Below are 23,046 nucleotides of genomic sequence, written 5' to 3' on the forward strand. Positions count from 1 at the left end.
TAGAAGCCATTGAAGTTGAAAATTGTTGCATGTTGCCCCAGTTGACGGTACTAATGTTATTATTCCATGTTTAAGTATATTTTTTGGATTTTCCCTTGGTTGGCGGTATCTCATTAAAAAAGAGACGAAAAGTTTTTAATAATTTACACTGAGTCTAATAATAACGCTCCATTTCGTTCCTTTGTAAAGAAATCGCAGAACTTAAAAGGCTTAGGCTCAGAATATATAAGCTTTATAATAACAGACCAAATTTTCAGGAAATTTATTCATTTTTTTTTCTTTAAAATACAGTTCATATATGTTGATTAAGCAAGAGTGAGCTTTCTCATTTATCCAGATTTTCTTTGGTAGAGGTTTAGAGGAACAGCCCGTTTGACTTCCGTATTACCAACAATCAAGTTCATAATTAAGCTTAGTTTATTTAGAAATGGAACTCTTTCATGTAGTTAAAACTAAGTGATCGGACTTGCTGTAAAAAGTACTATCCTGCCTATTTTTTTTTCAAAATTTAAAGATAACACATTCTCGAGATATTTAAGATGGTAGAGAAGAAAACAAAAAAAAAATTGCATAGTTTTCTTATAAATCCATCATAATGAAATCGAGCTGACAAAACCATGGTGTGTACCGAAAATTTCTATGCTTGAGTGGTGAAAAAGTATAAAAACACTGTCTAGAATGTCCACAAAGCTTAAACCAAGTGTTAGAGTGAAGCACATGATCGAAAACTATGGTCAAAGATCATCACGGAATTTAAATCTTATACCAGCATTTCAAATTATGAATTAGTAAAAAACTCAGTGGAGATCTCTGAAATTTAAAGGTTTTTTTCCCTGAGCTGGGAGTGTTGCAAAAATACGCGCATTCGTAACTGTCCCATTTGTAAATGAATTATTTTTTTATTCTTTAGATTTTTTTTTGGAAGCAAACACACGACTAAAAAAGGCCATCGAAACCCGTAATATGGCAGAAGTCGAGCTTGCTCAAGCGATGCTAGAGGGAGTTTCGACTATTACAGGGTTGCTAGCGAACCGGGAAAACCGGGAAAAACTTTGGAATTTGATCACGTCACCGGGAAACCGGGAATTTCGGTATCTCACCGGGAAAATTGACATTTTTGGATTTTTTTCACGAAGTTTCAAAAATATTTTTGTAATTTTTTTCTTAAATATTTAAGAGTATTTTTGAGAGTCTCGATATAGATTTATTTTCGTTCATTAGTAAAATAAGCGTTTATGTTAGGGAACATCCATTTGGGGGTGGGGGGGGGGGGGTGACTTTGTGTGACTATGTGTGACGAGAGGGGGGGGGGGGGGGGGGTAGGGGTTCAAGTAAAGGTACGCAGCTTTAATTAAATATCGAAAAAAAAAGAAAACAAAATTGAGCGAAATTATGCCTAATTCTATCCAGTCTGAACATCCAGCTTTTGACTCCTACCCCCCGACTGTTTTCAAGCGTATCAAGGAACGTTAATGCAAGAAATGCAATTTATATTTTGCTACAAATGTTCTCCAAAAGTAGCATTGCAAAATCCACAAGGCCCCAGCCTCGGATAGAAAGATTCGTCCAAAGCGAATTGTAGGCAAAAGAGGACACGAAGTGCTGGTCATCACTCCGGAGGACGATAGAGAGTGGGTGGAGGCAGCTGACATCGCAGATGCAATTATTCCAGCCGAACAGACGATGGAGGAAAGCTGCCCAACGATTTCATTGGAATCCAGGCAGGAGATAATTTGGACCGACGCAACTGATTGAATACTTACTAGCTATCCTGTTTGTTGAAAGGTAGCTTGATTTTTTTTGACTTATTGATATACATTTTTAAACTTCCATTTATAACTTCTTTCCCTTTTTTTTGTAATTTTTTGTATTATTCTTGCAAAATGCTGATACTAAAAGTAAAAATTAAAAACCGATTATTAAAAATGGGGGGGGGGGGGGGTTTATTAAAGCTACGTTATTATCTGGGGGGGGGGGTCTATGACTTTGTGACGAAATGCTACGAAGGGGGAGGGGGGGTGTATAAAAACTCAAAAAAGCTACGTCATTTATGGATGTTCCCTTATCACTTTTTCAACTAATTGCGGAGAAATACGAGTTATCTCTTTTTTTCGGTCTCCGCAAGTGTGCTACACTTACAAGCATAACTCGAATGATATTAATTTCATAATGAAACTATTAACGACAAAACTAAACACAAAACTGAACTTTTTTCCTCTCTTAAAGAGGTTTCTAACTTAACCAGATTCTCTTTTATAAAGGGTCAGCAACATACAAATGAATTAAAGTGATCTAGAAATTCAACTGTATTTGATAAAAATCCACCTGACACCAGTTGATGCATCAGTTCGAAGTTTTCTGAGTAAGTTTCAATATTGTACAAAAGTGTTATTTTCTCTAACTTCCTTGGTCTAGTCAGGAAAACGATTCTAGTTTATGGTGGTATTACACTCTCACTTGAAGAGGTTTTGTGTTTTGCAAATCTTGAGACTCGTTGTTTTCTCTCACTATAGAGGTTTCTCGCACATCCAGATGAGGCTGTACAAGTTTCAGTTTCGACGTAAAATTATTAAGTATTCGATATACATATTTCAAAAAATTATTTTATGCAAAAAGCAAATAATTTGACAACGTGAGACGTTTTTAAGCAGAATTGCACCCCTTTTTTTATCAGAAATTCATCAGAAATTTCAATGTAGTTGTTGTTGTGTATTTCTTTCGAATTGGTCTGAGGCAGGAAACATTACATCGCAAGTGTTTAGTTTTTAATTCATTCTACGTTAAGCTGTTGCTTATAGTTTCCGAATTCTGAGGTCTTAACCCTGATTAAAAATAATATCTTAAACTCAAACAATTAAACCTCAGCCCTGTTTTATACACGGTTTCTATATTTTCACGAATCTTTAGTTCAAATAACTGTTACTATAGTTATTTATTGTTTTGTTTTAAAAAACATTTTTTCAAAAACATTTCTTTGGATTTGTACAAAAAAATATAACTGGATTTTGAAAATAACTAAATATTTTCCGGCAATATGATGATTTTAAGTTTTGTAATCCCCATTCAAGTTGATTTTATAGTATGTTTCGATGTATTGTTAACATATTTCTATATAAATTATACTTTTTTTTAGAACTCTAAGAAATTCTAGAAAATTTGTTGAAATGGTTGAAATTGTGGAGCAAACCAACGAATATATGCCCAGTCCGTTAGATTTGTTTAAAAAAAAATCATGAAAGCCTGTAAATTTGAAACGAAAAGACTGCGTGTTACAAGACGAGATATTAATTTTTTTTTATTCGCCGTGATTTTAAATTAAAATCGAGTATAAAAAAAAATCGGAAAAATCATCATTTATTACCGGGAAAAAACCTGGGAAAAACCGGGAAAAACTTCGGAATTCCAAAACGATAAATCGCTAGCAACCCTGCTGTTAGGAAACAGCAGTCTTCACGAAAACGACCAAGTTCAAGATACTGTATAGAAGAAAAAAGCGCGTTTGATAACGGGCTTCTTCGCCAAAAAGCCGAAGAATTACCGAAGACGGTGGATTTAAATTCGTTTTTCATGATACAAAAAGGAATAAATTTGTAATCCAATGAACATTTAACACTTGGCAGATCAAAAATCATCTTTAGTAAACTTGATAATTACAGAATTATCTTTGGCTGACTATTTTAATAGCTTCAAAATCTATTTGGTCACTTTTTTTGTACTTCAAAGCTACTTTTTTCGTTCTACATAGTCACAATTTGGTCACTTCTTTCGGTCCTCAAAGTCACTATTTGGTCACTTTTTTTTCAAATTTTGGTCACTAAAGTCACTACTATTTCATTATCAAGCCGCTACCAGCCCTGTCATCAGAGACTTGCTTTTGCGTTTTCGCGAGTTGATGAGTCGATTTATTAAAGATTTTGCAAATATATTCTTAGTTTTCAGAATATATTCTTAGCGCACTAAAAATTAGCTTTAAAGTTGCTACTTGGAGTCATTTTTATAACCTTTAAAGATCAATTGAAAAAATTATGATCGATTAAAAAAAAAGATTTAATATAATAAAAATAATTTTCAAACACCGTTAAAAACTTTGTTTGTCTTATTAAAAATTTAGATTCGAAAGCTTATGTTTTCAGAACACGAAAATTTAGAATTGAAAAACAAAAACAAACCTTTTAAAAATATTTTCAAAAATTCAAATAGTTTGATAATCAAATGAAAATAAAAAAAAATTGTAATAAAAATACAGTGAATTTATTTGAAAGTCGAAACAAACTATAAAGATGGAAAAGATAAGATTATTAACATTTAAGGGGGAGTAGGGTCCAACACTTTAAAAAAATCCGCTTTTTATTTTTTTATTTTCTTATTGTAAAACATTTTAAGAATGTTGTGTCAAATTTTCAAGTCAATCGAAGCAAAACAGTAGAAATTAAAGGCCTTTATCTCCTCTTATCTAATACTGCAAGAATTCTAGAGCAGAAACTTCAGACGCGTTTTTTTCGAAAGCGCAATTTTAAAGTCAGTGGACATCGTCATTTGAAAACTACTTCACCGCTTCTTTTCAAATTTGGAACATATTTTCTACATATAAAATACCAAACCCCAACGATTTTCTTTTTTTGTTTTTTTTTTTTACTTTGGAGAGATTTTACAGATGAAAAATGGCGGATTTTTTCGTGAAAAAATGTAGTTTTTACTTCAAACAGCCACAAAACTTTCATTTTTTTTAAGTTAAATAAAATCGTTGGGGTCCAGAAAAATTGCTATTAAAATATTTTGCTGTGGTTTTTTGACTTCAGATGATTCTGTGCTGAGATACACTGTCCACCGCAAATCCTGTTTTCTAAAAGGCATCCTCGAAAGTGCTCCGTCACCGGCTCATTTTTCAATATTTTTCTACGAAAAAAATTGAATACATTTGTTTGAACGATAGCTCTAAAAAAAAATTCGTGAAAATTGTGTTTTTTTTTACCCGTTAGACCCCACTCCCCCCTTAAGAAGGACATTTTTCCCCAATAAACACATATAACGTCAATATTTTGACGAATTGGTAGATTTTGGTGTCCCGAACTCAAATCTTTTGTCAAATTGGTCAATCACCTTTAGTTTTGGTTTTATGAAATTTAAAAGTTTTAAAATTTGTAAGTTTAAAGTGAAATCAATCATAGATAAATGATTAATTAACAAATTTAAAATTGAGGAAAATTTGATTTGAATTTGAATTTCTTTATTATGCTTCATTCACTTATGCTATAATATTTTGATGATGGAGATGTATGATCTAAAAAGTAAATTCTACAGTTTTAACAAATTTGGAAAGTTATCATTACATACAAGATATAATTACATACTCTGACATTACTGTAGACATAAAAAAAGCTGGATTTCATTTAAAAAAATGTTGGAACCTTGCAAACGATTAGATTTATGATTTAAAATCTTTAAATCAATTTGGTTTAAAATTTCTTAAAAAATTCGTAAAATGGGGAAAAGTAAAGAAACATTAAACTTATGTGCTTTTTTTCGCAGAACACTTAATTTCTTGTAGTCTTGAGGAGAGTTGATAATTGATTTTAAACTTTCATTTTAAAATGTTATATTTTTGTTTCAATTTTTTTTTCAAATAAGCAGGAATTTCTTATATAATTTTAACCTATTTTCAAAAGTTATTTCAATAATAAATGCTGATAGAAAAATGTTTTGATTAAGGGCACCCAAAGTAGTCAAAATAAGCTTTTAATTGTCTGCACCTTGGACGAATGCCATTTTTGTGGCCTTATTTAGTCATTTAAATTTTTTCTTCATCATAATTTTTTTTTTATTTTACAAAGTCTGATGTCTGTTGTGCGTTTCGTATCCAAGATAATAAGTTGAAAAACTGGGGATATATTAATCAAATATTATGTTATTAACTAATAAAAATAAAAAGAATAAATAAAAGCGATCCGATAAAGTTCAGTTTTTGACTTTTTGCCACCTCAAACCCCACATTGCGATGTCTCACTTCAGTACTGTACTTCACTGTATCAAGCTTGGTGGATTGTCTTGTGTCTCGAATTTTTTTCGTTCTCAAATACTTACAAATAAAAAAAAACATTAACATTTGGAAATTAACTTATAAATGGGTTTTGGGCTTATATTTCAAACTAGTCTTGTAGAGAATTCAAATAAAATTAATCAAATTTTTTCATCAAAAATTTTTCATCATTTACAAAAACATTAAACAAGTTATCAAAAATGGGCAATTTTTAGCTCTCTGAAATTTTCTCGATATTCTCAAACTAAACGATTCCAAATATTCACAGAAAAAAAACAAACGTTTTTGTCTATTGGTTTTTGAATCAAAATGTATTAAGCTTATAAATAGCTATATTATTGACAACAAATGAAGTAAAATTTTTTTATAAGTTTTTTTTTGCTCTACTTTACTCTACTTTACTATGCTTTAATTTTCTTTCCAAATTATTCAATTAATTTTCAAAACTGTCGAGTCAGAACTTAAAAAAACCACATCAGTTTAAACGAGAGTGCATAGAGTAGCAGTTGATGCTTTATGAAAACGAAAATTTGACTGAGGATCACGATTCATCATAAAAGTATCAATTCACAGGCATATGATACGTAAATATTACTGATCATCCATGATTTAAAGCTGAACTCATAATCAGGAAATGAGGGGTTTCATAAAGTTGATTTAAGTATGTCTCCATATGATGTTGGATTTGCTTCTTATTTTAACTAACTTTCAGCTATACTAATTAGCTCATAGTATATTTTTGAATGTTTTCCAATAATGTGCTTTTTTGTTAAAAACTAAAGGACTTAAAACATAAAATACATGTGCACAATTTAAACTTCAGGTTAAATCTGCTCAAAGGGAGCAAAAAGAATCCACCTTGTTCGATGACACTTTTTGTGACTGCTGTGTAAACCCTCAGAAGATCCGATGATTACTTGCAACGGAAAGAAAGAAAGGGCGACACTCCGGCTTTGCCGGGGTAAAACCTTTTCATCTTCGTGTACTTCCAAAGGAGCTTTCAAGAGTCATCATGTGTACCTTGGTACTTCTTCGGGTTTTCCATGTTATTCTGCTGCTTCCAAGCGGCTTATGTTTCTCTCTTATTTCTCCACTCGAGAATTTTCTTTTTTTTTGGAATCCTTTCTTCAAAAATTCAATGTTGGTGGAAAAATGCACCGAAATTGTGTTTTTTTAATCAAAGGATATGTTTCTGCCTAGGAATATTTTTTATGATATAATATGAAGTCTGAAAAAATAGATTTGTGACGTTTTACTTTTATAAATTGAAAAATATGTTTTCAATTGTTTCAGTTTTCAACTCACCCTTATCGATTTTATCCTGCCAATGATTAAAATTTTCATTGAAACGGAACAAAATAATGAATTCTTTCTAATACTGAACAGAATCAAAAGAATAAAAATCATCAGCAAACCCCCTTTCTTTGAAGCCGGCTCAAGAGGCAGCAACTTTGTGTTTCAGAATTCTTTCAGTTTCAAAAGTCTTTCATACGCCGCCATTGGTGCTGCAGCTTTTTGTTAGCTCCTATTTTTTTCTTAGCTTCTTCCTGCTAAATGTCTGAGCTGCCCAAATCTCGCACTCAATCTTTTTGATTGCGGCAGCAAATTTTTCGAAAAGACTCTGTCACCCAACCCGCAACATTTCCCGAACAAAAGAAGGAACTGGGGCCAAAAGTATCATAAAACAAGAAAATAAAAATAATACTGTCGTTGAATTTTGTCGCACCTTTTCGACACCCACAAGGCAGAAACCTCGGCGTTTGTTGGGTGCTGAACTTGACAGAGAGAGATCCATCCTGGCCTGGCTTCCCGAGGCACTGCTGCTGCTGCTTCATGGAGCGAAGAGTTTCTTATGAATATATAAAATACCGGCACGAGATAACAACGACGACGATGCCGATTCTATGGCAGCCGACAGCGACGTCAAACTATGTACTGAAAACAGTTTCAACATTATGGCAATAATTAAGTATCGATCAGAATTTTATAGGGATGTTTACATCGTTCGGGTCGAAAATCGGTTTCGGACCATAAAACAACGTTTCATTGATCGAATTTTCCATCATTCACATGAAGTGAGTGGGAATCGGACGTGATATCGACCCTCGGAAAAAACACCTTCGATCCGCCCCAATCCAACCGACTGCTGAGCTAAACCAATTTAAAAAACAACAATCTGGAAATCCGATTTTCACTCCGGATTCTGTGTTGAGATTTTTCATTATGTATCTTTTTTCTCTCTCTCGATGCTTCGTACCCTCGAAACTTCGACAAATCTTTCCGGATTACTAGCTTCCCTTTACGTCTCCTCAAAACCGCTTCCCATCTTTGTCATCTGCCACTCTATGGAGCCACCATTGCCAACACGGTTCGATTCGAATAAATAACGGAGCTGGCTCGCCCGGCAAAAGCAGAAGTGATTGGCGAAGAGCTTTCCGAAACAATTTCAACTTTGAATAAATCAACGAACAGGATCATCATCGCATTTTTCCTTTACACCGATGTTGTCCCCGGGTTGTAGTTGTTCGGGTTTTTGGGCTGCCGCCGGGCCCAATGAAACGAAGATGGATCCTTGTCTCTTCATTTCACCGGAAGGAGGCGACCATCCGGTTTTACCGGGATGATGAACCGGTATGGAAGTAGAAAAAGGTCTTGTCAATGTTCTACTTTTTCTTTGGAAACGTATGTAAGTAGAAATAGCTGGAAAATTCGGGATGAGGATATTTTTTCACGTCGAATCACTTAACCTACAGGACATTTTCCATGGAAGTTCTTTTATTTTCCTGAAAATATTAATTTCTTTAGACTTTTTTTTTTTTTGTAATTCAAATTTATGAACATTATAAGAAACTATTGAATTGCTTGAGCTATAAATATCGACCCAAGTTTATTTTTGAGCTTTAAAAAAATTGGATTTTATTCCAAAGTTAATTGCAATTGGATCTGGAACTAACTATTTGAATATATCTATCTTTAATAGAAAAGCATTTCTTCACACGTTTCCAATTAAATATTTTTATAATCCCATCACGCTGAATAAACAAGGAGCCCTCCAAAAATATGGATGAGGGGAGGGGGTGTGGGGGAAGGGGGGTTGGTGGGTTTGGTGATTCGGAATTCAAATTTTGCTGGAAATAATAATAATTTATTTTAAAAAAAATCTTCAAACGTTTTCTTACTCATGACCATCACACAAACTCGAAAAAATAATAAATTTTACTGCAGAATCAAAGTTTCAAATCAATATTTGTAAATCAATATATTTACGGTAAGTTATCAATAAACAATTTGCAATATAGCAACACTGCTGTGCCATCCACTTGACGTTAAGTTGGTTGATAAACAGAAAGAAGAAAAGAAGTAGAAATAATAAATAACCCAAAATAACAATTCTTATTTTGAACTAAAAATTTTGAGTCAATATTTTCGAAATGCAGAAAACGAATTCAAATTATAATTTCGAATACAACCAGGAATAAAAGCTTTAGACATAAGAAACAGTGCAAAAAACTAGAATTCATATAATAAAAAGAAATTGAATCCAAATTCAAAAATAAATCTGAGATCAGTCTAGAAATTAATCATAATTTAAAATTGTTAAGAAAAATGACAGTATTTGTTAATCATTAATCAAATTCATTTACATTTTTCTCGACACGAATGCCATGATGATGGCAAAGTGTCACTAATTAAACTAAAAAAACATTTCTTTTTTTCATTTTTAATTGCAAGGTTGATTGAAAAACTTCCCCTTGATTATCTTTAATTTGAAATAATATTTAATCACGATTTGAAATGTAAATTTTCTATAACGAAACAAAATATTAATTTTGAACTTGAAATAATTTATTAAATAATATAAATGATAATTGTTTGATAAAAAAGAAAATATTCAGTTTTATTTCAAGAGTGTCAGTGATCAAAGTCAGCGATAAAATTCTGTTTTTTATCATCAAGTCATAATCGATTCCAAAAAGATGAATTAAAGCAATAAAAATAAGTGAACAGTTGAAATAAGTGAATCGTTTTGAGATCAATTATAGTTTGAATTTCAAGCTCTGATTATTTTGTCACCGTCAATTTCATATAGGATCCCGGAAAGGATAAAAGGTAGAAACTAAATTTTTCGTATCAAAAATCTAGATTTGTAGGCTGCCAAGAAAATTATGCTAGCAGAACGAAAAAAATCGTAAATTTATTTGAAAAATAAAATAAAATTTGAATTCAATCCATCAGCTTTACAAGTAAAAGTTATGTTGTTTTAGTAAGAACACTTCAAGATTATGGAAATGAAAATTCGTTCCAAGAAGAACAAACTGATGACATGTGATGAACATGCTTTTTATCAAATTCTACTCGCTCTTTTTCAATATCAATTCATTTTTCTAACTATTCATAATCTTGAAATCTTCTTACCAAAAGAATATAACTTTCACTGATAAGGTCGATAAATTACATTACCAAACATAACTTACGTTGATTAAAATATAATATGAAGATAAAAAAGATAGGTTTATGGTGCTTATGTTTTAATGATTGATTTTATAGATTTTGTCAAGCACCCCTCGTTTTGATGATATGAAGTTTATGAGATTGAAAATAAATCCGTTTTGAGTAAAATCAATCATTGATAACAAATCTAAATGAATAAAAAAAAGTGATTTTGAAAATTTTTATTCAAATAAGTGATAATATTTTGATGATGATGCATGATCTAAAAAAGTAAAATTCTACTTTTTTTTTATTTTAAAGACATATATTTCTGACATTATTGAAGAAAGTTAAAAAAAAAGTATTATAGGTATTTTATATAACAAATTTGTTGAAGTATGATGAGATATTTGCTTTTAAGAATATCTTAAATTCAAATTAATTAAAACTTCTTCAACAATTCGCTTAAAATCTATTTTTTCAGAGAATTGGAAAAGTACACAAATAAAAAAAAAAGTCGAGAAGAAAAATGATAAAACCTTTTTTTCAGATAAGTGCAGAATTTTCTACACTGTTTTTAAATTTATCAAAAGCTTATGGACAAAAAATTAACTGTTAAATACTTTTCACATTAGAAAAATGTGAATTTTGTTGCCTTGTGAAATTTATCAAAACTCTTTTGAATGTGGAGTAGAAGAACTAGAATTACAAAATAAACTCAAAGCCTCACTTGCATTCTTGAAGAAAATTCGCATCTGCTTAAAATTTTTATTGAAATTAACTTTTTTTTAAATTTCAGTACCTTATAAAATGGAAGTAATGGATGAACTTTTTTAGATACGTTTTCTAATAAAAACCAATTTAAAGTCTAATCCGCTCTTGAGTATCAATATGACACTATTAGAAGTTATGCGGGTTGTAACTATATTCGGGTGCCTCCAAATAAATTAATTTCTTCGGGGACCCTCAATGAATTCTTGAAATCTTCAATTTTGCATCTTTTTTTTTTTATTTTATGGACGCACCCTGAAAGCACAGGAATAAAACTCCCTAATCAGACCTTGAGTGTCAATTTGAGACTTCTCGCTTAAAACCACTATATCCCTTTTTTCAACCGATTTTTACAAAATTTATAGTTTTAGAAAAATCGTAATATAACTAACACTTACCTACTACTCTTCAGTTTTCTGTTATTCAAAGTCTAAGAGAATATCCGAAATAAAACGCGGTTTTTGTTTGTTTTCGCTCACCCGTCGGAATCGTGAAAATAAATTTATTGCGGAAATCTTACGTTAATATACTCAAAATCCAGTGCAAAAATGAATTAAAGTGCAAGAAAATCTGAAAATTTACAAATTGACAAAAGGTACAAAAATCAGCTCCCTTTGAAAATTCTTTAAAATTTCTGTGGTTTCGTATTTTGTTTTGACAATCTAAAAATGCAAAAACGTGCCAAATTGCGTAAACTTTTCAATCCTTTTTTTCAAAATTTATTGAAAAGCACGGTTATTACATCACTTTTTTTTACATTGTTTGTGTTCATGATCTTAAAAAATGTCAAAAAAATATATTCTTTTGCGTAACGTATTGCTTCTAACTTCAGCTTTCTTGGACACTAAGTAAATTTTTTTTTGAGCATTCCGGAGCTGATCTACAGTATTTTTTCCAGAACATATTCTCCTGATTGTTTCCTTTAACTTTGAAAACGGAAACCTGAAGTGTTGTAGGTGAACAATGTCTTAAAACATATTTGAGTTATATTACGAGGTTTCCAAAACTATAAATCTAGTAAAAATTGATCGGAAAACAAGAGCTATATTGGTTTAGTCAAGAGTGTCAAATTGACACTCTCAAATTGACAGGGACTGTAACTGATAAACATTTCAGCGACGGATGAGGGTTAAAACATTAAATTCCTATGCTGCGTTTCCTGGTGTTTGGTTTAATTTTAATGCGTTTACCTTCAAATAAATGACAGTCAAATCTCATTTTTCAGTCGATTATCAATTGATTTGAAATACTTACCTGCTCCAGCACCATAACTTGCTGCTAATTCCAGTGGGTTGTACTTATTCCTCAGGTCTGTTACTCGGGAGGTCTTATTTTGTGAAGTAGATCTCCAGAAATTTATTGATTCATCGGCTTCATTGGTATCATCGGCAATCCAGTAGTCATCAGGGGCTTCATCGTTATCGATATTTAATGCTTTATCGGCCAATTCTTCTACCTGTTGGTTCCTACCGCCAGGCTTTCAGCCACTCCCGCTATTCCGACCAAACGATTATTATTTTACTTCTAAAGAAAAATTATGTGGATCATAACGCGTAAGATAGAAAAGGATGAACTGTAAAAAACGCGACAGAAAACTTTGAGAGCTGAAGTTTTCCCGAGATACAGGACAAAGGTTAGGATGCTTATGCATTCGTAAAAATTATGTCCCGCCTTTCAGAAGAAATCATTAAATCAAGCGTCCCGAGATTCGGAACGCTACCCATATGAACTTCGAATCAATTCAGCCCTTCTCCTGTGGCTCGGAGAGTCATTATCCCGAGAGGAAAATTTGGAATCTTAGTATGTGTGTAAGTTGTACACACTTAATCTTTTCTCCTGTGATTGGGACAATTTTGTCTTGTATTTTCAACAGCTGAAATTACAGGACGATTTCAAGACAGATAAACAGCTCAGAAAAACGACAGTCAAATTCACCAGTAGAGTCGAAACTGTTTTTTTCTTGTAATTTTCAGGAAGTTTTAAGTATTCCTGTAGGTTCTAATCAACTTCAATCTGAATTTTTCAATTCAGAATTTAGAAATATGTTACCTATAGAGAAAATAACAAAATTACTCTTTTTTCAAATTGCAATCATTTATTTACTTTTCGTTATATCTTCAGGTACTGAACACTAAATCTTTTCTCCTGTGGTCGCGACGATTTCGTCCTGTATTTTTGTATTCCTATATTTCTGTATTTTTGAAATTACAGATCGACTTCGGGACAAACAAACAAAGCTCAGGAAAAGAACTGTCAAATTTGCCTGTTGGTTGGAAACGGATTACTCTTGTGATTTTCAGGGATTTCAGTAATTCTCCTGTAGGTTTGAGACAATTCCCTCCCGGGGATTTCTGTAATTATTGTTCGTAATCTGGAGGTTCTCTTTAAAAAAAAATGCATGATTGAATAATAAGAATGAAAACTTTATAATATTTTGGTACGTTCCTATGAATGTACTTCACCTGATAGGATTTAGGATAATCAGCAGCTTTAAGAACAACATGGTCACGCACTTTTTGTGTGTTTTTGCCAAAAAAAAATCTAGCTACCCCGAAGCTCTGTGGTGAAAACAGCATAACTTTCTTTCAAAAATCTCTAAAAATCACACGAAAATCACACTACACACATTCTACGATGCCTGGATTGTGGTTTGAAACCTAATTGATGGTCGAGAAGATCCCGCCGGTTTTTCTTTTTAATTGGCTATACAGTTTCGGATTTCTACCTTCCAGATAATTTTTGGGACCGTGGCCGTTTTCCAATTCAAACCGGGCAATGGCGATGGCCAACGCGAGTCTTATAGCACGGCAACTTCTACAGCTTTATTCCACTGCGTACACGTTAACTACTGCTTAGCGCCACTTTTAGCTTCGCTTCACGTGACAGTTATGTATTACAGGGAATAGTTGCTCTGAATGTGTTCAAGTTCCTGAGCATTCGAGAAAGAGGTCTTTCAAATTTCAGGAGAAATGAAGTGCTTCGAGATTAGGTTAGCTATCTCTCCGTGGCTCAGGAAAACTCTTGTTTTTTACAGTTCAAGTGTCATTTGGAGTCATTTTCCTGTGACTCAGAGAATTCGCTATAATCATGGAATAATTGCAATCTCAGTGTGTTTGTATACACCACACGAAATTAATGCAACTCCGTAACATCTTAAACTATATCTTGTTCATTGTATTACCCTTCCTTTACCGTTAAAAAAGGCAAATAGCCGGTTAGGGTCATATAGACCCAGATTACTATTTTGGCTGTATCTTCAAATGTATTGAACCGATGTTCATAAATTATACCACTTTGGAATCATCTACACAATCACTATCTATTTATGAAGAAAAAAAATTATAATGAGTTTGTTGGTGTCTGAAAATAGAGCCGTAAGACAAAATGGTCAAAAAATATGGCGTTTCGTGACCATCCCAGTTGAAATAATGAAATTTCACTATGTTAGCTAAATTTTGGCTAACTAACTAATATGATATATACAAAGTAAAAAAAAATTTTGGTTTCCAAAATCATATCGCATAAATGTAAGTACGAGAAAAATTGAAAAAACATTGATTTTCCTATTCAAAACAATTGTTTTTGTGCTGGTTCATTGGCTTATATTTAAAAAAATGGACTGATAAATGATTTAACTTATAAAAACATGAAAACATATGGAAACTAACTAAATTTTTGATGTTTTGTGATATTTTTATCACATAAAAAACGCGAAAAACGCACAACAAGAAATATCGCTGAGCCGTATTTCTACATAAACTGCCGGCCAAAAGTTTGGGATCACCCCCTCAAAAACATAAAAATTTTGATCGACCATATCTCAGCCATTTTATGACATATTGCAATTCTTTTGATCTCATTCAAGAGATCGTGAGCAAAACCTTCTTTGTATGTTTTTGACGAAATGTTAATGTTAAGTTTGTATGACTAAAATTTAGCTTTAGTGGGACATTTTCCAAAAACTGCACTTGAAATTCAATTCATCTCAGAGTGGGGTGGACCAAATTTTAATATTCGAATTGCATACTTATTTGTTGTTTTCATCGACTTTGCGGCGATTAAACCAGTTAACCAACTTTTTCATACTTATCAAAGCACATTTCTTGAATTTTGTGCAAAAAAATGCAATGTACTTAAAATAAATAAAATAGCTACTTAAGTCATCGTCCGAAAGTTTGGGATTACCCCGCAGTATGGTGTAACGGCTATAAGTTTGGTATCAGTCTTCTAATACATGCATTTTTAATTTACGCGTGTCTCTGTCTTCAAACAACGTATTGTTTATCTGGTAGGCTGATTTAGAAGCAAATAAGTAAACCTTTCTTTATGGATATTTAGATGAAATAATTTTGAAGACTAACTTCCTTAGAACTTTAGCTTAAGTTTCATCATTTTATGACTATTTTCACCAAAAAGACCGACTGTTAAAAAAGGCAAATTTGTTTTGACCATAACTTAGTTGTCTTACAAGTTATTGCAGATCAGATTAGCTTATTTGCAAGCGAATAGATTGCACTTAATTTGGAAGGCTTAGCTCAAAAAATATATCACAGATGATTATCACCATAACGTTAACTAAAATTTGAACTTTAGTTTTTGAAGAATATGAAGTTTTGATGAAATAGATCTTATGGTTTAAAGTTTTTTCTTTTGATAACTATATGTATAATAAGTAAGCTTTCGAATAAGCCCAACTGATCTGCAATAACTTGTAAGACAACTAAGCTATGGTCCTAACAAATTTGCTTGTTTTTTTAATGGTCGAATAATTTGGTGAAAACCATTAGAAAATTTATAAACTTTAGCTAAAGGTTTGATGAAGTAAACCTTCAAAAATATTTCAACTAAATATCCATAAAGCAAGTTCAACTCATTGACTGGACTATAATTAAGTAGCTATTTTATATATTTCAAGTGCATTGCAATTTTTTTTGCACAAAATTAAACAAAAAACGATTCGAAAGCAACTCGAATTTTGAAATTTGGTCTACCCCACCCTGAGATGATCGGGTTTAAATTATAAGATCGGTTTGTGTCCCAACTTTAAGCTAAATTTAAGTCTTATAAACTAAATATTAACCTTTTTCAAAAAACATACATAGAAAATTTAGCTCACGATCTCTTGGATGAGATCAAAAGAATTGCAATATGTCATAAAATGGCTGAGATATGGCCGATCAAAATTTCATGTTTCTGAGGGGGTGATCCCAAACCTTTGGCCGGCAGTGTATATCTTGTTCATTATCTTAAAGTACTTGTGATATACATAGCTCACTGCTTGCCTCCTAAGCCGACATCCATGAGTTCGAGCCCAAGAGTAAACATCGGACCCAGTCGTACCGGATAAGTTTTTCAATGGCTGTCCGGCAACTGCATCGTTGATATAAAGTCGCGAATGACACAACGATGTTAATCGAAACAAAAAAAAATCTTTATATTTTCCTATTTTGCATTCATCTCCAAACACGCGGACACCAACCTGTCAACCTGCTTCTTTCATTCCGATAGGAATTATGTGGTAAATACGATTGTGGGGTGGAACTTTTTTGTTTTCATCCTTTTCCAACCGATACGCAACACAACAACAACTCCGAGTGCTTCCGCCCGAAAGGATTATCCAAGTGGGCTTAACTTTGGTTTCCTCATTTATTTTGTTTCGTGGATTCAGCTACCCGTAGATAATCCACAAACTTTTTTCCTCTACTAGACAAATAAGCGAACCTGGCACACCGGCACGATAAATCAATTATTTTTCTATCGTCTAAATACCTTCTCTCGGACAGTGGCATTGCGCAGGAATCGTTTTTTTTTTCATTTGCACTGTTGATATTTTATTGAGTGTTTATTTTTTATCTGGGATTATACTGATTTTTTTATCCTTCGAGTATTCTGAAATCCAGGTGGGATCCGTAGTTCGATGGTTTAAAAAAAAAAATTAAGTTCTTCTTTTAATACGGTAAATAAAATAGATAATTCTTCAAATAGCTTCCCTTGAAGGCTCACTGCAGAAAACATAAGCAAAAGACGCTCATTAAATTCTAGATGCAATGCCTTAATGACAAACTTGTTATTAGTCATTATTTTCGAGATGAAACCAATTGGGTCGGTTCTTGGAACAACACCTATTTTTCCCATTTTTTCCCCTTGGAACCAACCGTTCATTAGAGAGTGTATCGTTCTCGTTGCCTTTGTCACGCTTTATTGGACGCAAACAATAAAGTGTGACACATTTTGCAGAAATAAAAGAAACGCGAAGCTTTTCTTGTCTCATCACTTTATGCATGGAGTTCCCGAGGAGACGGAAATATAATTCCTCGGAGAAAAGTTGTCACGGCTCTGTGTGACAGCGGGCGTCTTGCTGGAGCACCTTCTTCCAGGGGAGAAGTTTTTATCTTAGCTTCTTTTTTTTTGCTACAGTCTCTCACTCTTCTTTCTTTAGACAATCCATTTGGTTTTCACAATTTGCATTATGCTATTGTTGCTCGGCTTGGTATTTCTTGAAGTGCACCTGGTGTATTATATTTTTTTTTAGTCTGTGCGCTTTCCTACCTGCCGCTCTATATTAATAATGGGGTCCTCCAGGTGCCGCATCACTCCATAATAACCTTAATGGAAACGACTTGCGGACCGTGTCTGCAGACCAACTTATTCAGTAGCGAATGGACTTTGCTACACTTTTACGGAGTGGAGACACAACAACAATTGAATATCGACCTATTGATTATTCGTTTTTCAATTTGTTCTGATGCAAGGATATTTTTCGCGTTCTGCCTTTCAGGGAATCTGCTCGACGGAACCACCCGTTGGCGTGCGAATGCGATATCCTGGAGACCTGTTCGATGCGGCTCTCGCTGCTGCAGATGACCTTCGGCAAACATATCGAGCGGAAGCATTGCTGCTTTTTTCCAGGAGGGGTAAGTACTATGTTTTGACTGTATGTTAGTTAGTGACGAGATCTTCAAACTTATGAAATGCAAAAATTTAAGTTGTTCTTATTAATTCGATAGAGTGCCATATCTCTATGCTTTTCCAGTTACATATTCTAAAATTAATTAAAAAAAATATTTGGACCGTCCTGAAGTGACATATTTGAAAGAACTAAAACTATAGAACCCGAAGTTTAAAAAAACACTAATAGAATTGCATCAAACTAGAGATGTACCGAATATTGGCCGGCCGAAAACCGGCCAGAAAATCGTTAAGCCGATTATTCGGCCCACCAAATAGGCCTAATATTTATTTTTAAAATTTATTAAATAACTGATTGAGGATTTTTTTTATTATCTGACAATTTGCGCCGGGGGTCTTCAGATCTTCCCCAAAATTGAAAATCGGGTTCATTTTTACGACTTAAAAACACATGTATTTTTTTAGATTTCTAACATTTTCATTTTTCGAATAAGATTTAGTTATATTTTTTGTGAATAAATTAAAATCATATTTCAAAGCTCCATAACTCTGTTAATTTTCATTTGAAATCATAAAATAGCACATCAAAACGCATTTAAAATTTTACCAGATTTTTATATAAAATATTAAAAAAATCAAGGAGTGACCTTTAACATGAAACATTGTAAATGAACTTTAAATAATGTCTAAAAGTACCGTCTGCATCAGCTGCAAATAATATCGTTATATAGCGTTATATAGTCTAACAACATGGGAACAAAGATACTTTTCAGGGTTGCTAGCGAATCGGGAAAACCGGGAAAACCTAGAAAAACTTTGGAATTTCATCACGTCACCGGGAAACCGGGAAAAACCGGGAATTCCGGCATCTCACCGGGAAAATTGACATGATTGAAATTTTTTCACGGAGTTTCAAAAATATTTTTATAATTATTTCAAAATTTAAGAGTATTTTTGAGAGTTTCGATGTATATTTATCTCATAAAGGCTTATTTTTGTTCATTAGTAACAAACGAAGTTTGAATCGCTTTTTTTACTAATTGCGGAGAAATATGAGTTATCTCACTTTTTCACTCTCCGCAAGTGTGCTACACTTACAAGCATAACTCAAATGATATAAATTAAATAATAAAACTATTATCGACAAAACTAAACACAAAACTAACTACAGTCGAACCTGGTTAAGTAAGAGTCCAAAGTACTGAACTTTTTTTCTAGCTTAAGGGGAGGGTAGGGTCTAACGGGTAAAAAAAAACACCATTTTCACGATTTTTTTCTAGAGCTATCGTTCAAACAAATGTATTCAAATGTTTTGCATTATACAAAGCATTGTTAAAAGAACATTTAGTAATTTTATCGTAGAAAAATATTGAAAAATTAGCCGGTGACGGAGCACTTTCGAGGATGCCTTTTAGAAAACAGGATTTGCGGTGGACACTGTATCTCAGCACAGAATCATCTGAAGTCAAAAAATCAGAGCAAAATATTTTTAATAGATGCTTTTATGGACCCCAACGTTTTTATTTAACTTAAAAAAAATTTATGAAATTTTTGTGGCTGTTTGAAGTAAAAACTACGATTTTTCACGAAAAAATCCGCCATTTTTTATCTGTAAAATCTCCCCAAAGTAAAAAAAAAAGAAAAACGTTGGGGTCTGGTATTTTATATGTAGAAAATATGTTCCAAATTTGAAAAGAATCGGATAAGTAGTTTTCAAATGATGATGTCCACGGACTTTAAAAATGTGCTTTCGAGAAAAACGCGTTTGAAGTTGCTGCTCTGCTCTGCTCTGCTGCAGTATTAGATAAGAGGAGATAAAGGCCTATAATTTCTACAGTTTTGCTTCAATTGACTTGAAAATTTGACACAACATTCTTGAAATGTTTTACAATAAGAGAATAAAAAAATAGAAAAATCGATTTTTTTAAAGTGTTAGACCCTACCCCCCCAACCATGCTTCCGAAAATCAATCATTTTCACTGAGCCATGCTTGACTACATTCAGAGCCAAAAAATCAAAGCAGTCAAATTTTCCTTCTTCAACCAAATCATACAAACAATCATGCATGACAACGACGCTTCTGTATTTGAAACACTTTTGCGATACATGATGAGGTAAAAAGGACGCAGACTATCAGCAACGAACGTCTCGATGCTGATTTCCTTCCCCTAACGACTTTCAACCTTTAGGATCATAGCTGATATGTATCAGTTCTGAGCGATCTATGTAGGCTATCAGATGATTTTTTATTTTTCGTTTTGCCTAGAAGGACAAAATCATGACTAGGTAACCGCAATGAACTGTCTAGCATGTGCTACAGCTTTTTTGAACATGTGGTCCTGGTATTTATTCAGATTTTTCCTTTTGAAACATTAATGATCGTCTATCAATAACGAGCATTATCAACAATGATGCGAGGATAGACGTTCGGGAATGATTGAGGGAGCGACGTTCAAAATGTATCACCAAGTATGTCGATCACCGTCGATTAGCCACGTGACGAATAGCAACGGTAGCCTCCGGTGGGGCATGGTATATCTTCTTGTATCAAGTTAGTGTTGATTTTCGACATATATTCAATGGGTACTTTTACCACGTGCGTATCACAGCACTCGGAGGTAGCATCATTCTAGCTAGAAACCATTCCTGATTGCTTTTCTTGAGCGATTTTCCGACCACTGCGGCCCCAACCCACCCCAACAACCTGGGAAAAACCGGGAAAAACTTTGGAATTTCAAAACGAAAAATCACTAGCAACCCTGACTTTTCAAAGCAGGAAAAAACACTATTTTTTCGTGCGTTGTAGAGTATTTGCAAAAAAAACTGATTTCAAGTTTCAACCAATAATCTATATATCATATTGTTAATGTAATGGGAATGTTGATTTTTCAGCCTAGTCATATACTGAGTACATTAACTTTTCGATCAAAGATCATTTTAAAGCATAGTCATTGCCAATAATTGAAGTTTTTAGTTCTTGCTAAACATGCTTCTTATAGCTTTTATTTCGAAAGTTAAGCAATGGACACCAAAATCCTCATCAATCAATTAAAAAGATATGAGAAAGTGGCAGTAATGTTGTAAAAATAATCGTAGAGCTCAGTAAATGACCAGCCTGTAAAAAGCATTGCCACTATAGTTAATATTACGCATTGAAAATATAATTCTTATACCGTATTCGTTTTCTCCATTGGCTCAGTATTGAACTCTTCCCTACAAAAACGAACATATTTCGTTCACACTCTCATCCACAACACTGACAGAATCTTCAGTGTTCCACTGTCCATTATCAAATCGAATCTGGGGCACTACCGATGCAAAACTGAGCATTACCGAAAAAATGACTGCAAAAAGTGCCAAACTGGTAGCGACCTGATGCAAAACTGGGCATAAACAAATATGCTATTAAATCATTAGTTGAAACTTTCAGTCAGTTTAGCTGTACACACTCTACAATGCACGAAAAAATAGTGTTTTTACCTGCTTTGATAAGTATCTTTGTTCCCATGTTATTAGAAGCGCTCGCTACCTTCTTATGTAAGTTCAGTTGTTCGACAATTGGTTGTTTTCGATGCAAAAAAAGAGATTTATTGTCATTATTCCTTTCATAACTCTTAAAGGAGGCATTGGCCCACTTTGATGTCTTCAGATGAAAGTTGCATCATAAATTGGGCTATACAACGGTATTATTTGCAGAATATTCGGTGATGCAGACAGTACTTTTAGACATCATTGAAAGCTTATTTGCAATTTTTCATGTTAAAGGTCATTACTTAAATTTTAAAAACTTGAAAACTTTCTTTACTACCCCCTTCGGGTTTTTTGGAAATTTTGAAGGGGGGGGGGGGGCGGGGCGGGGATGACAAATGAAGAAATTGATAACTGTTCCGGCCTAAATGTGAAAGTATTCAACATCGAGACTAAAACTAAAGGTTGGTAACTGTAGCCATAAACAAATGACTTACACAGAATCATAACGAAGAATATAATTTCATTTTACTTAAAAAATTACCGCCGATTAAATTTTAGCCATACATTTAAAAACAAATAGATCTCATTTTTTTTGGTTTTGTTCCGCAGTCTTCATTGCAAAAAATCCAGAATTTAAAAATTTCACCTTAAGCACGGTTTTGAAAATAAGGATTGAAATTTCAAATTTAAAGTTTTCATTCATTTTTACAATTTTAATACAACAAAATTTTGAATTCCACCTAACATGAATCTTGAGCTAACATTAGATGTTTAAATTTAAATTTAGGAATCCCAATTTGAAATTTAGTTGTTAGTTATTGATCAGTAATTCAATCCTAAAGTTATTGTTCATGATCATATTCCAAATACCAGAAGCCAGAGCTCAATAGTAAAATTGAGTAATAGGCAGAAAAAATAAACCAATTTCGTGTTCTTGTAACGTGTTAAAATTTTTAAAATGGAATGCAGATTAAAACTTCCATGTTTTAAAAAATGTTATTCAAAAATTAAGAAGTTTTTGTCAAAAGTTCTTCTAAATTCGACAAAATTTTAAAAACTTTAAGTTTTATTTTTACTCAACTTCACGAGCGTTTATTGAAAAAAACGTGCAAGTGAATTTTTAAAACTAATAAACCACATTGAAGCTTGAACTAAGTGCCACAAATTGGTGTTGTTGTCATTTGTCTCCACGCGCTAATATTTGAACACAACAAGCATATATTTGATGTGTTTTACGTGTTTCCATACAAAAATTATTTTCAACTGCCTTCCCAAGCAACCAAAAGGCCCATAAAACAGGTACAAAAACGCTTACTCAGCCCCATCATTGAAATGAAGTACGTTCTATGCAGCTCAAAATTTTAGTTCTTATTGATACTTTCATGTTCCAAAACAAGTCTTAATGATCTTCTATTCAGCTTCCAGCG

At 32.9% G+C, this 23,046-nt stretch overlaps 1 protein-coding gene across 2 annotated transcripts in view; it reads left to right on the top strand.

The window, feature by feature from the left end:
* The window catches only part of LOC129744360 (uncharacterized), a 386,715-nt gene that overhangs the window by 328,028 nt on the left and 35,641 nt on the right, over positions 1–23,046 (top strand). For both annotated transcript variants that reach the window (XM_055736844.1, XM_055736845.1), the window contains exon 5: positions 18,018–18,153. In XM_055736844.1, the coding sequence (XP_055592819.1) occupies positions 18,018–18,153 (136 nt within the window). The remainder of the gene's footprint in view (positions 1–18,017; positions 18,154–23,046) is intronic.

This window comes from Uranotaenia lowii, chromosome 2 (genome assembly GCF_029784155.1).
Source record: "Uranotaenia lowii strain MFRU-FL chromosome 2, ASM2978415v1, whole genome shotgun sequence".
Taxonomy (NCBI): domain Eukaryota; kingdom Metazoa; phylum Arthropoda; class Insecta; order Diptera; family Culicidae; genus Uranotaenia; species Uranotaenia lowii.